The sequence below is a fragment of the Lepidochelys olivacea genome, assembly GCF_965140295.1.
Source record: "Lepidochelys olivacea isolate rLepOli2 genome assembly, chromosome: 3".
In the NCBI taxonomy this organism is placed as follows: domain Eukaryota; kingdom Metazoa; phylum Chordata; order Testudines; family Cheloniidae; genus Lepidochelys; species Lepidochelys olivacea.
Window position 1 is genome coordinate 21,339,201 of NC_140413.1, and position 15,834 is coordinate 21,355,034.

The window sequence follows — 15,834 nt, forward strand, 5'->3', positions numbered from 1 at the left end:
CTGTGAATAAGATATTGTAGGATCAGATTATATGTAAACTCTTCAGAACAAGGTAGTTAGACCAGATTTTGAACTCTGTTGCTCAAGTGTAAATCCCAGCTAATACCACTGACTTTCTAACAAAGCAAATACAATTTACTGAAGTTTGTAGATTTTTTGAATATTAAGCAATTTAACAAAGCAAGGGTAATGCATCCTTTATTTTGACAATCATTAGGTTTAATTATTTATGTCACTCGGTTGCAGAATATTTGAAAATAATGCAGAAGAATGAGACCTTACTTGAGTTACTCTGCTATTGAAGAATCTTTGAGGAATGGGGAGGAATTACTATTTCTGTTTGCATATTTGCCAAATGTTGATTAGCAAGGGTCTGCTGTAATTAAAACATAAGTATATTTGTCAAAATAAATGAGCAAAGTTATAGTGCAGTATCCTTGTTCCACTTCCCCCATTTTTTCACAGATTTTGCAAAATTCAATAATTTGCAAAGGGACTTCCAATCATTACGATGAATTCGTAAGATCTGTTTTATTTCTTAATGATTAAGTCAAACCCAGAAGTTTTAAACTGAACTGTTTTTTAAAACTGAAATTGTTTTTCTTCACTCAAACTCTTTCTTTTGGTCTTATGCAGTTGCTTATTGTGTCCTGCAACTTTATTTTAGAAAAATGTGTGTTGACACAGTTGTTCATTTTAAAATAAGTATGTGCAAAGCATTGCACTCAAACTATAGAGGAGATGTAAGAAAATGACTGGGCAAATCAGGTTTTGGTCCTACCAAATCTGTTAGGGTTCCTTAAAGTAAACAGTGAAACAAAAGCGAAAAAGAGTTGACTGTGCCTTTCCCTGCACCTTGGATATTTAAAATCAACTCAGTTATCTTTTGTGGGTAAATCAGGGCCTGGTGTTGGGAACCCTGGGTTCTATGTGTGTCTTTTAATATAGGATTCTTCCGCCCTTTAGAAAGTCATGTCTGTCTTCTATTTTAGAGAGAGAGAAACGAACACCACTTACCTCCTATGGGTGCTGTGAGGCTTAATTCATTCATATTTGTGGAATGCGTTGAGATCCTAATGTAGAAGATGTTGTATGAGAGTGAAATATACAATAAATCTGTAACCCCTTGGGACTTCATGCTTATCGCTGTGCAGCTGAACACACCCACATAGAAATTTAGGACAGCAGTGGGGAATAGAGCTGAGATGCCGTTGCAGCAAAAGTATGCAGGCCACCCACACCCCTTGAGCTACCAGAAACTCTTCATTAATGCTATTTAAAAGAAAACACTGCCTTCCTTCCCTCCTCCTCCCCCACCCCCGCCCCATTCATTGCAATGAAAATTTAATTTGTTTACAGTCTAGCTCTGGTGGAACTCTGGACCTCATATAATCTGTATTGCTGACTCATTGTTTCAATTTAAATTGCAGCCTACAATCTGTTTGTCCATTTATTACCCTCATTTTCTTTTGATATTATGCTTTATATACAGTAATTTGGTACTCTGAAAAAGCACTTCATGATTTCTGTATCACATATACCTGAAAGTAGAAAAAAAGTATTTTTTTTTCCTCTGTCCAGATCTTGGCCTTCTCTACACACAGTTTGAACTCTGATTCAATTAAAATCCAGTTTAGAAATGGATGTAGTTAAATTGGTGCAATGCCCCTTGGTATAGATATTCGTATTTCAGATTAAAAGTGCCCACACAAAGGGTGGCTCCACCAATTTCACATAAATTGATTTAGTACTCCAACTGTATTTAGACCCGTCCTTAATGGTTTAAGAAAGGCCTGAGGTCTGGATCTTAGATTGGAAGAGTGTAAGGCCTAAACTAATGTCCATTGAAGCTTATGATAGTTTGCTCATTGATTTCAGTGAGCCCTTGACTGAGCTCTGTTGTATTTCAATGGAATGTATAGGACCAGCATTAAAGGTATTAACACAATTCTGTAACTGTCCAACATTAAACAGTTTTAACCAAGGTTCAGCATTTGGTATACAGAGACCTCAGCCTACTCAGTGTCATGGCAAATATGCCCTTAAAAATATTTAAAACCCTTTATTAAGGATACAGAAAAAAGAGGGAGGGGAGAGAAAAGGTTAAGCATTTGAAATATAGAGTATTAAAAGTAAGGCTTTTATTTTAACAACATCCCTTGTTCCCTTTCTCTTTAGCTGGAGAGAGTCTTCAGATGGGGAAAAAACCCTTAGCTAGTAATAACTGTCTTTTTTGGGGGGAAAAGAGAAAAAGTTAGCTGAGATTGGCCGAAACTATTGTTATCACGGTTGTTGATTAAAGTCTGATTCCGTTTCCTAGAAGATAGAACGAGGCAAACACACATAAGAGGGGAGAGAAAAAAGCAGAACAGCACAGATAGAAAATGCAGCTTCTGCCCCTGGTGTTGACTCTTTGAAACAGCGAAGATCTAGTAAAATACCGGCACAGTGCATGGTTTTATCAGCCATTCTGAGACCTGGCAAACTTGTGCCATTATCAAGCTATTTAAGACATTGCTGTAAGCCTATGACCAAAGAGGCAGTTAAAAGCAATGTTGCAAAATATACAGGCGTTTTTGGCTAAACCGGACTTCTGTTAAACAGGAGGCAAAAGGAGAGAGATAGGAAAGAGAAGAAATAAGGTGAGGAAGGAAAAGGACACACAAGGTGGGAGGGTGGGGAGAGCGACTAAACCTCACGTGCGAGATGGTGTTTGGGATTTAGCCAGAGCTGGTGATGTCAAATGAGTTCTCTCTTTATTCCGATCTGGTCAGGACATCTCCTGGGATTAGAATGATGAAGGCCCAGTGATGTTATGCTGGATCCTGTGGTCACAGGAGATGTTGGGGGATGAGGTGGGCAGTCATAATGGAAAATTCACTCCTTTCTATTCTTTCTGTTGATAATCATAGAATCATAGAATATCAGGGTTGGAAGGGACCGCAGAAGGTCATCTAGTCCAACCCCCTGCTCAAAGCAGGACCAATCCCCAACTAAATCATCCCAGCCAGGGCTTTGTCAAGCCTGACCTTAAAAATATCTAAGGAAGGAGATTCCACCACCTCCCTAGGTAACGCATTCCAGTGTTTCACCACCCTCCTAGTGAAAAAGTTTTTCCTAATATCCAACCTAAACCTCCCCCACTGCAACTTGAGACCATTACTCCTTGTTCTGTCATCTGCTACCACTGAAAACAGTCTAGATCCATCCTCTTTGGAACCCCCTTTCAGGTAGTTGAAAGCAGCTATCAAATCCCCCCTCATTCTTCTCTTCCGCAGACTGAACAATCCCAGTTCCCTCAGCCTCTCCTCATAAGTCATATGTTCCAGTCCCCTAATCATTTTTGTTGCCCTCCGCTGGAATCTTTCCAACTTTTCCACATCCTTCTTGTAGTGTGGGCCCAAAACTGGACACAGTACTCCAAATGAGGCCTCACCAATGTTGAATAGAGGGGAACGATCACATCTCTCGATCTGCTGTCAATGCCCCTACTTATACATCCCAAAATGCCATTGGCCTTCTTGGCAACAAGGGCACACTGTTGACTCATATCCAGCTTCTCGTCCACTGTCACCCCTAGGTCCTTTTCTGCAGAACTGCTGCCGAGCCATTCCATCCCTAGTCTGTAGCGGTGCATGGGGTTCCTCCATCCTAAGAGCAGGACTCTGCACTTGTCCTTGTTGAACCTCATCAGATTTCTTTTGGCCCAATCCTCTAATTTGTCTAGATCCCTCTGTATCCTATCCCTACCCTCCAGCGTATCTACCTCTCCTCCCAGTTTAGTGTCATCTGCAAACTTGCTGAGGGTGCAATCCACACCATCCTTCAGATCATTTATGAAGATATTGAACAAAACCGGCCCCAGGACCGACCCTTGGGGCACCCCACTTGATACCGGCTGCCAACTAGACATGGAGCCATTGATCACTCCCGTTGAGCCTGACAATCTAGCCAGCTTTCTATCCACCTTATAGTCCATTCATCCAGCCCATACTTCTTGAACTTGCTGACAAGAATACTGTGGGAGACCGTGTAAAAAGCTTTGCTAATGGTTGCATTTGCCTCCCAAAGTCTCTCTTTTTTTAAAGGACCCCAAAAGGGAGTGACGGCTGGAATTTCCCATCCCTTCATTATTTTGTTCACCAGTTAGGCCTCATTTCCGACTCACCATATTTGGTTCCTGGATTTCCAGTTCCATACTTCTTTTGTTTACCAGACATCATCTTAATACAGTCCTTGAATTATCTCAGTATGCCTTTTCATTTTGATTAATTCAGTCTTTGTCTCGTTTTTGCACCTATTTCCATTAACATTCATTGTTATAAGTAATTGTGACACTTTATGAACTTTCACTTGTTCTTCACAGTTGAGCTTATGTTTAGGGTAAACATGTAGGCCTATTTATTACAGTAGCCCCTGTGATGGTTCTCAGGGTACCCAAGACTGAGAGTTGTCACCTTGTTACCCACTGCCTATGGTATGAGAGGGTCTTGCTTGTGTTTACCGTGGTGTTGGCTCCTTGACACCTCCAGCGTGTTAATCACCCAAACACACTCTTCTGGGCTATGCCAGCTCTTTCTTTGCCTTGTGGGTTAACAGTAGGTGCACTCCAGTCCCTGAGTCCTTTTGAAGTGTTTCCCTGTAGTGTTCATCCCCTTCTCCACTGGACACAAATACCAGGTCTGCTGTCCCTAAAGGACCACTGTGCACACCAGCTTGTAGAATTCAACTCAGGATCATCACCTTGCTTAATGTTACAGCATGTAGATATATGAATAAGAATAAGTTTATTATCAAAGATTTAAATGTTAATGAGTCAGAATATTGGCAACAAAGGCTTGCATATAAAACAAAATCATAACTTGCTTTCTAGAGACCAAACTTTAACAGGTTAACTTCTGATCTCAATAAGTTTATCTCACCTCCAAAAGTCCTCTGCAGCATTTCGACCAAGGGTGGCTGATCTCCCATTTTCATCAATGTAAATGCATTGCCCATTTACTTCATAAGTGTTGGAGAAAGTTTGTCTGTACATAGAGACAGTATAACCACCCAGGGCTTCTTTTTCCCGAGCGCTCCTTCTCCGTTGATTTCATATGTAAATGGGTATCCATTACGTTAGTTTTCAGTGTTTGGTTTACATCTGACACAGAGAGAGGTGAATAAAGATCTCTTGTCTGAGAGAAAACCTGTTTTGTTTTTTTTTAATTCTTGTGGTGTCTCGTACCTTGATACATTTAAGACCTCACATGGCATTCTTTGAAGCAGAATGTACATAACAGAATCAGGACATTCCTGTAACCTCTTTGCCAGTTGGTAGTAAGGGTTTCTTGGGTCACAGCCCCAAGAGATGATATATGTATAAAATAACATTGAAACAAGGCCAACGCTTATGACTTTGCAAGTCTTCTGGTTTGACAAATGCACCTGCCACTTCTTGATAAATGATCCTTTTGGCAAACATTCACATGTGTGTCATAGTTCACGTTGATGACATTTTTATTCATAACTAGTGAGTTGATGAACATGCACACCTTTTTGACTAATATTACAGATGTGTCTAGAGGTGAACAAAAGCTCCTGGTTGGCAAAATTATTCAGTTCCCAGGTGACCTCCACTTGGATACTAGAAAGTTTCTAAATGATGAATATATGTATTGGTTGTTATATTTGTGTGGCCCTTATATTTTCATATTATAGTGCATTGTTTTCTTTTTCATTGCTGTATTCAGATGGTTAAAGAATTAAGAAAACACACTGAAATTAAATTTTGACACAGATATATAATTTGAACAAGCCAACGTAGCTTTAGACGATGAAGACCTTTCCTTGCATCCCTATAAATATTCCCAAACAAAAACGACATTATAGTGGAAGTGAGGTTGAGAGTACAAACAAGGCTGGGAGGCAGGGTACTGGACTGTGGCCTAAGAAATGTGAATTCTATTTCCAGTTTGACCATTGACTGGCTGTGATGTTGGGCAAGTAACTTCTCCAGTGCTTTCCTCTGCCACCCTTTATCTGACTTGTCTATTTAGATCATAAGGTCTTCAGGGTAGGGACTGTCTTTTACTATCTGTTTGGACATCACCTACCACAATGAGGGCTCTGATCACAGTTGGGCCTTATCTGAATACAAATTCTAGATGATGGTGGTAACGCACATCAGTGTGCCATGCTGATATCACCTCCCATTCTGTGTTTAGTGAGGCTGGTCTGTTAGTCTTGTTGAGCCTGTCATGGGGTCCACTCACTGCAGGTGGAGCTCTGGGGATTAGCGCTTTACAGATGTGAGGCCCCCCTCCTGCTGCTCACTGCATGCCTGGCTGCTGCTTTCTCTTTCACTCTCTGAGGCTGTGTGCTCCCTCTTTGTGACTTGGTCCTCCAGTCACCTCACTATGTAAGGTTTCAGAGTAGCAGCCGTGTTAGTCTGTATTCGCAAAAAGAAAAGGAGGACTTGTGGCACCTTAGAGACTAACCAATTTATTTGAGCATGAGCTTTTATGCTCAAATAAATTGGTTAGTCTCTAAGGTGCCACAGGTCCTCCTTTTCTTCTCACTATGTATGTTTCTCCCTTCCGGGGTAACAAAGGCCTTCCTTACCAGCAGTCTTGAGCAGTCTTCCCATTCACTGCCCCATGGTACCGCTTCCCCAGCGGCTGGTAGGGGAACCTAGGCACACCCTCTGTTCTGGGTTCCAGCTCAAAGACCCTCTAATGAGCAACTGAGGTCTGTCCCATTCTGGACCTTGCTGCCTTTCACCTGAGCCTTTCCCACCCTTCTGGCTTCCCTCCTTCCCTAGGTTTGCCAGACCCAGAATTCCCTCCTCCCTGTAGGCTACTTGCTTCTCTAGCCCTAAACAGACCACCCTTCTCCCGTGGAGCGATTGCAGAATACTTCCCTGAGGCCCCTCTCTGCTATCAGCTCCCTGGCTTTATGGAAGCCCTGACTGTTCCTGCACAGGTGAACTTCCCCTAATTAGGGCGTTTTTCTCAGCCTTAATTCTTCCAGTTTGTAGCTTAATAGGTTAATTGGCCTAACTGGCTTCCATTAACCTCTTCAGGGTAAGTGTGGGGTGAACATCCCATCTCAGAGCTGCTGAGAGTCATTGTTATTCCTGTTGAGATTAAAGCGGGAACACAATTTTTATTACTCTACCATTGTTGCATGTACTATAATGCCTAAGGGGGAAAATATTCTCTTTTCTTTTCTTTTTTTCAGTTTGTTTTTAATGGGCAGTTGTGCCTAATCAGTGCACTGTTTCTTTCCTTTTAGACAAGGATCTGCCCATTACAGCCACCTGGGTAGAACCTTGCTCCCTGGAGTTCCATGGCCTGCTTTCTCGGATCTGAATGCAGGATCTGGTTTTTAGCTAGTCAGTTTTCCCCTGTTAGTTTTGTTTTGGGTCTTTTCACTCAGTTTCAGTTTCAGGGGAGAGGAAAACTTTCTTTAAAAAGTTAGGAATATATCATGTAAAAACCATAATAACTGACAAAGGGAACTCGGAGACAGAAGCAGTAACTTAAAGTACTTAATATCAGATTTGATGCTGACAGCTTCACTTTAATGGTGATGCTCTGTTCCTTTGTCAGTAGTGTCCACTTGCAGTCATGTCATGTCTTGTCTTGTTATACAGCATGTAGCATCTTCAGTATTAGAGTCTTCCACTTGTGGCTCTCAAAGCACTTTATAAACATTGTCATTTGTCACAGCTCTCCTTAACTCTCCTTATCACCATTTTATGGTGTGAGAAACTGAGGCACGGATAAGTTATTGCATGATTTGCGCAAGAAGTCACATAGGAAGTTTGGAGCAAAGCATCTTCTGTGCATTAGTGTAGAACCCATTTTGTCTTACTGTGGCCACAGTTCAGCAAGGTACTTAAACACATGCCTAGTTTTAAGCATCTGAGTCAGTGGGGTTACTCACATTGTTGAAAGTTTACCTTGTTGAATGAGGACCTCCTTGTCCTGTTTTAGTAAATATAACGTAATCCTTCTCTGTTATCTGTTTCCTGCTATTGGACCAAAAGTAAAAACTGTAAATATATAGCTCTGGGGGTGATTTCTCCTTGTCCAGAAAACCCCAGTCAGTCTTTGCACTAGCAGCTTTGCAAAATGAGATGTATTGCAAGATGGATGGGCCCAGAGGTGTAGCAGGTGTAACGATTGTACTGTGTTATGGCCTGATTGATCAATGTATATGTCAGAGTCATGTGCCCCCAATTTAGTGGCCTCTGTATCTTTATACCAATGTCTACAATATACTAAAGCAGTAGCTACTGAATCAGGTCATTGTTTAGTTGAACACTGGACATGGGAACTGGGTTTCTTTGGTTATTTATTGTTTACTGATGGGGTGTTTAGTGCTGTGGTGCTAATCGTACATAGATATTTACTGATATGTTATAACAGCCTCTTGTTCTGTTTAGCAGAGAGCACGAGACCAGGATCAGAAGAGCAGATCCCTCTGTATGAAGAATTTATTTACTGTTGTGGAGCAGCTACTCAGGTCTTAAAGTGTGGGCCCTGGAAAGACCTCTTGGAAACTGAAAGTAAAACTCTCCCCGGGCTCTTATTTCTGATTATTCCAGGTAAGTTTGGAAAAAACGCAAAGCTCTAATTAAAAGAACACTGGCAGGTTTAAATTAAATATGACAAAATTACCCAGTTTGTCACACAGGGAGTTTGAGGTAGAGGCAGGAATAGAACCCAAACTCCTGATACTTGAATCACAAAATCATCCTTCATTTGGTTTTTTATAATCTGCATTACAAGTTGTGCTTTACATGCATAAAACTGAAAATTTACAAAGTCTGATGTTCTCCTTATGCTGTTCACTTGTTTTCCGCATCCTATTTATCTTGAACAGTTGAAGCAGGCAGGGCAGTTTTGCTTCTCTTCCTCGTCAGTTTCACTTTGCAGCTGTTGTCCTTTAGGGTAATGCTTCCTCATCAGCCCTGCATACATGTCCCCTGAATGATTAAATTCACAGGGAAGAGTTTCAATTGCAATTAAGAAGAAATTATTTTTATCAATTATTTTCTTTTAATGTGAGCTTTGTAATAGACTTCTTTAAAAAAATCGTAGATTTTGAGCCTAAATTACCCTTTAAATCAACTAATCTAACAAATATCCAAGATTATTACTTAAATTATTTACATTTTATACATACAAAACTGTTAACACTTGCCTGATTAAATAGAGTTAAGATTTAAGAGCCAAAATCTAGCTTCATTGAAATCAACGGGAGTTTTGCCATTGACTTTAGTGGAAGCAGGAGTTGTCCTTCAATGATCCAGTATAGCACTACAATTATAATTATGTTGAGTGACCTCAATAGTGATTGCTTATATTGGGCTTAGGGGCCAACTATTGTAGTACTTTTAACTTTCTTCTCTCCATCACAGTACTGTACTTTAGAGATAATGTTAATTGACTGAGAAACAGTGAGGCAATGAATGACCCTTCTGGTTTTCCAGTTCCTTTTCATGTGTTTGACTAAAAAATCTCTTTATTTGTAAGTATACTCTGCTGTTATAAATAACTACTCAGGGGCAAGTCCAAAAAATTAATAATTGTTTGGGGTATGGTGTATTTGGACACTAGTTCCATCATTAAAAATAAATACCCTGATCTTACTTCAGTGGTAGTTGGCCTCTTAGCATCAGGCCCGTAAATGTTAATTGTGTCAAAATACATTAAATATGCATTACTTCTGGACTGTGATTGGTGAAAATCATATTGTATATTAAAAAAACACCCAATGCCTTAAAAATGTTGTGTCCATTTCTATAGCAAAAAAGCATGCAGATTCCGTTGTTGGATTCTTATGCAAGGTTTTGGAAGCCTCCCCAAAAGTTCTGTGTATCTGATATTTCTGGGCATCTCTCTTTGGGACTTGGGCACTACATTTTGTGCGATACCTACTGGAGTTGGATGATTGTGTCATTTTAACACATCAGCTAATGTTAAACCTATCACTGTTTAACCGATAGTTGAGAAATACTGCTCCTAATAAATAAAAATCAGCTGTGGCCACCTTTTCAAGGGAACATCTGGTGAAGTAAGCACCAGCTAACACAAATAGGGGTGGCAGAATCTGTTCCTGCAGTGACCGCTGTATGGGCAGACCCCCGCTGAAGTCAGCAGAGCTCTTCAGAGGAGCAGGATTGGGACCAAAGTCTGTAGCATGCAATCTGCTTTAAATGGATGTACTTCTGGAAGGCCAGAAGAGACCTGCTGAATTAAACAAGTGTTCTCCCATATTGTAGATGCTTTCCTGAACATTGCTTCTGCGTTGAAGTGATGAAGACAGGGAAAGAATTGTTATGTGTGAGGCAGTGGAGTGGCAGCACTACATAGATATAATTTCCGAGAAAACCATTCTGCAAAAACTTTGTAAACATCTTTTGGCCAAACAAGCACCCAGAAGGAGCAAAAGTGAAATGTTCATAGCAACATTTGTCCTGCGGTCTGGGAGGCTTTACTAACAGCTGATTCACGTTTTTGCCGTTTATTTTCAGTACAAATTGGAAGTTCCCCTGACTGTGAAAATAACTTTTTTTAAAAAGAAACAGGTTGCTAAACAAAATGTTGGACTAAGGAATAATGAATGATGGTGAGGGCATTTCCTGGCAGTCAGTATCCAGCTGGAGGAGCTGAGAGCCCTTGGCTCTCCCGCAGTCCTATAACCAGATGATTGTTTTTTCCGTTTTCACAGTTTATAGTAGCTATAATGACCTCCTGGTTCCTAGCAGTTAACAAAGTACCTTCTTATGTGTTAAAAAGTTAAACATTGAATGACACTTTACCATGGATACAGTGATCTGTTTACAGGGCTAATCTTTGCTCTAGCAGTTAGCAGCTGTAGAGTAACCAACCAAGACTTGATTCTGATTAAGTATGTATGTATTAATTTCTGTTCAGGTGATAGTTAATATTTTTTTTTTTACCTGAGATGTTAAATATTGACTGAAGCAAAGCAGATGTCAAGTTTTTTCTCCAAGCACTCAAAAGCTAGGAAATGCCAGGAGTAAGGTTTCCTGTGCAACCTTCTTTCGGCCCTCTTGTGAGTAGTATTATGGTAGTCTTTAATTACGTGATTATATGCTATTTTTTCCAAGCCCCTTTTCACCCCTGCTACTGCCTTCCCCTTCAGCACTAGCCTTAGCCCGTCTCCTGCCTCTCTTGTTCCCGTCCGTGTTCCTTTCCTTTTCCCAGCTCCTAGCTAGATCAAGAAATAGTTTTCCCCTCCCATGAAACTTTCGGATTTTTCAAAAATGTTCCCATTCCACATCAGAATGAAACCAAGACCTTTCAAAGGTTTTTGTGAAAAAAACAGAGAGAGATCTGCCCTAAAATAGCCAATAGCCAGGGGTTAGGGCACTCACCTGGGATGTGGGACACTCACTCTGTGCTGCTTTCCTCTATCCCAGGCTATTCTGGGGTGGGCTTTAACCAGCAATTAGGACCTGGACCTGGAAAGCCTTTCCCAATGGAAGTTTTTCCAGTACAGTCCCATGAAGAGTTTGGGGTTTTGACAAATTAGCATTTTGTCACCCCACCCCCTCCCAAAAAAGTTTTGTCTGAAAATTTCCAATCAGCTCTATTCTCGACCCCTTTTCCACCAGTTCAATTCTCCTGTGCCGTTCTCTCATCCCTGTGCATACGAGTCAAGGTGTTTCTTCTTCTCTGCCTGGGCACTGGCAGGGGGAGCACTGAGTGCACAGAGGAGACAATCCGCCTGCTCTCAGTTCTGGCACCTAGCCCCACTCTGGCACACAGCAGCGGAGAGGAGCAATTGCAGGAGAAGCCCTGCTCAGTCCTGGGATGGTACATGTCCGTTTGGTCAGTGGGGATGGTGCATGTACCATTTGGTTAGCATGTAGAGGCTGTGAGGGGGAGAGCGCGTGCTTGGTGTGAACAGAATTTTTAGAGAAACTGTCCTCCAGATTCTTAATACTGAGCATATGTAAAGTGCAGTTTTTTCAGAGGTTTATAACTAGGAATGATTTGGGCTCTTTTTAAAAAAAAAAAAAAAAGACAGAAAAAGGCACATCGCTAACACCAGCATGACCCCCCTGCCAAATTTCAAGTCCCTGCTGCAAAGCATGGAGGCTCTAGAGTTTCTTGCCAAAACAATTGTAGTTGTAAAGGTTTTTAACATGGGCAAAACAACACATTTTTCCCCTCACCTCGTTCTCGGAAGCAGCTGAACTGTTTTAGCTGAAACTTTCCAAAAAGTCTGGAAAGTGCCTTAGGCCGAAGACTGACATGAAAAATTTCAGCCCAAACAGTTTGGCAAAATTTTATATGTATGCAACTGAAAACGGTCTTATAATTGAAAGTATCAGGCAACTTTAACGATAGATATTGCTGCGTGCAGTGCCTGTAATGGGACTCCGTATTATATGGATGATTTTACGTTCTGAATGTCTACCTGTTGACTCTTGTTTCTAGCTCCACTAGTACAGTGACCCTGGACCCATGGCTTACTGCAATACCAGACTTGCCAATCCCCAGTATTCAAAAAACATGAGTCAGCCCTTCCCGCAGATCCTCCCCCACCCCAAATCATGAGCTCAACTTAAAAATCATTAATAATTTATTTTTAATGGGTTCTTTTGATTTGCCTTCTGATTCTTGGGCCTTGAGATTTCACGCTGTCAAGCATTTCTCTGCAACCATAAGATTTTTATTTTTTTTAATGAGCTGAGATTCATCCCTTCAGGATCGAACACCAAACGTTGTGAGAGACATAGTAAAGCAATGAGAATTGGTAGCACTGCAGAAATAATAATCTGAAATAGCTAGAAATCTTTCCATTATGGCTGTAAACTTTTAAGAAATTTAACAGTTTTCCCTTTGTAATTAACAGTAACAAACTGGCATTTTTAGCATGAAATGTCCCAGTCTGGTAGCAGCGGTTGATACAGGGCTAAGTGAGCACGCTGACCTACTGAGGCATGTGAATTGTTAGGCAGATGTTTCTCTCTAGGGGAAGGAGGATCTAGGGTATGGTTTGAGCAGTCCTGCGAGAGGATCCCTGGGAAGAGCATTTATTGTTTTTGTTTAATAAAGCAAAACCCCAGGAAAGGAGTGCTTGGGGTACTTGCCCACACTGTTATTCCAAAGGAGAGCTCTTATCCTCTCTCCCTCTTTCCACCTATTATAGTTTGTTGTGATCTGTAGCTGTGTCTTATTACAAGTTAGATTGTAAACTCTTTACGGCAGATTCTGCATCTTTCTAGATGTTTGTATACTGTTTAACACAATGGAACTTGATCCAGGTTGGGGATTTTGAGCACAACTGCAATAATGATGATGATGATAAATTAATGGAGAATATTAGGGAAAAGCCTTAAATCCATGGACTCTTTTTAGGTGGGATCCATGTGGCAGAGAAGTAATGGTGAAGAGAGAATGGGTTAACGCTGTTGAAAATGTAAATTGAAATGTATATAAAACCAAGTTTTAATGTCTACTTAGAATGTTTAATGTTGGATATTAGCTTCTTATATCTTCATTTATTACTACTCTGCAAAGTAGATGTTTCGTTTACTGGTTTTAACTTACCTTTGGAAAAGTCATGTTCTAAAACACTTTTTCTAAAAATTGGAAGTGTATCTAGTAACATTTTCTTGGTAGCTGATGTCTGCACTGCTAAACATGCAAATTGGATCAGGAAGGGTAGTCTGCTTTTAAGTCATTTACCTGGGGTTTTGGAGACCTGGATTCAGTTCCCTGCTCTGCGTGATTTTGGCCAAGTCACTTAAACTGAGATCTTCAGAAGGTAGTTATGGGCCTAATTTCCATAGATTTCAATGGGCATTAGGCACCTAAATACCTTTGAGGATTTGGGCATTAGTCTTACTTATAACTTCTTATAGTTCATAGTACACTAATAATAGTAATTAATAATTTGTGCCTCCATTTACCAGCTGTAAAATGGCGATAAAGGCATTTCACTGCCTCACAGGGCTGCTCTGAACATATACTGAAGGCTGAGAAGTGCTGAGATGCTACAGTATTGGGGTCATATGCATATCTGTGAGAGATTAGAATACCCCAAAAGTTTGGAAAGCTTTACTTTGAATCTGAAATATAGCATGTGGTCCTATCTATGATTTATTTTTAGGATGGTTTTCATTCTTCGTTTCCATTAGCTACAGACTGAAGCAGGTAGAAAAATGAAAAAAACTTGGCAGAATATATTGGAGTCATCTTTGTTCCATGGATTTAGAAATGGAATGATGTTTTGGGTCCTGCAACTTTTCTTGAAGATTTTTCTCAAAATATTTAGATCTTTTGGTCTTTCAGTTTTGTTTTGTTTTGTTTTTTTCCACTTCCCACTGCTTTTCCTCTTTCCTTCTTTTTCATTTTAGTGTTGGATGCAATAGAATAAACGATGTCCAGGGGTTTTTTCTCTTTTCTTCTTTTAACAAACTGCAAGTTGTCCAAAGTTGAGGAAACTTTCAAAAGCTGCAAAGGAAGAATGAAAAAGAAACAAAAAAAATTTCCCACCATCATTCATTCTGTTGAATTCAGCAGGAAAACAGGGGGTAGGGGTGGGGCTGGAAGAGGGGTAAGAGGAGAAGGGACAGGAGGAAAGAAAAAAGTGTGTGTGAGGGAATGGCTAAATTTTTCATTTCCAATTTATTGAAAAACATTTTTAATCTAATTTTTTGTTTTGACCAGCTCTACTTATAACTTTTCCTCCCTGAATTATTTTCTTTACTTTGTTGTTTATAATGCTCTAGTAGCATTCATTTTCAATCTCTATAATGCCTGTCAGCCAAGGTTTTAAAAACATAAATTAACATCACAAAATTCCTGTGGGAAGTTTATAAAATGGTATTATATCCATATCATAGATGGGTAAACTGAGACATGGAGGGGTAAGTCAGTGGCAAAGCCAAGAACAGGACACACACCCCTTGCTCTGACCACCTGTTTAATGTAGTTTAACTGATTTAAAGTAATATCAATTTTATTTTTCATAACTCAACCTTTCTGTCACTGTAAGTTTTCTGCTTTGGTGTTGGCCTATGTATATAATTCAGCAAAAACTCTATTAACTGTGGAACATCTAAGATAATGGAGCAGGCATTGAGAAAATCTGGGATCTCTGATCACCTTGCAATATATTCCCAGACACAAACATTCAGAATTAGGTGGATTCCCCCCTCCAGCCCATTCTCCCTCTAGCTTTTGTAAACTGTTTGAGTCACAAAATGATAAATAATTATTTCTGAGCGCTGGAATTTTCACACTTGAAAGGTTTGTATTATAGTTCTGTTCCTTTTATAGGGCGAGGCAGTGCAAGAAAGGGCAAAAGGGTGGCTGAGTAGTGGGTTGATGAAAGGAAAATCCAGGCAAGAGCTGAAGGGTGAGTCTTGCCCCAGAAGCAGAGGACGTGGAGCCAGGCACTCACTGGTCTGAACCGACTATAGTTAGTTTTAATGTAGATGATGATTCATTGTTCTGCTTATTAGAGTGATCTGGTGCATACTTTTCCAGTCTAATAAATTTCAAGCATATGACTTGTTTTATGTGTAATCAAATCAAACTGTTTTTAGAGTACAGAAAGGAAAGATACCAAAATGCTAAGGACCCTGCTCCTGCTCCCACCAGAGTTAATGGCAACAGGCCCAAGCTTTGCAGGGGATTTGGGAATATGTCCTGTATATTTATTTCCTTTTCATTGTTTAATCAAAACCATACATAAAGGGTCAAATTGCTCCCAGCTTTGACTTGTAAATATGGAAGGTGATTCAAAAATACTGCCTGATCCTGCACTCATTGAGGTTGATGGCAAAGGTTTCATTGACTT

The 15,834-nt window shown here is 40.3% G+C and overlaps 1 protein-coding gene across 5 annotated transcripts in view; it reads left to right on the plus strand.

Annotated features, from left to right (window-relative positions):
* LDAH (lipid droplet associated hydrolase) overlaps nt 1-15,834 on the plus strand; it is a 174,918-nt gene that overhangs the window by 10,633 nt on the left and 148,451 nt on the right. For 4 of the 5 annotated variants that reach the window (XM_084625066.1, XM_084625069.1, XM_084625068.1 and 1 more), the window contains exon 2: nt 8,432-8,593. In XM_084625066.1, coding sequence (XP_084481192.1) covers nt 8,432-8,593 — 162 coding nt within the window. The remainder of the gene's footprint in view (nt 1-8,431; nt 8,594-15,834) is intronic. The other variant, XM_084625067.1, reaches the window with a different exon arrangement.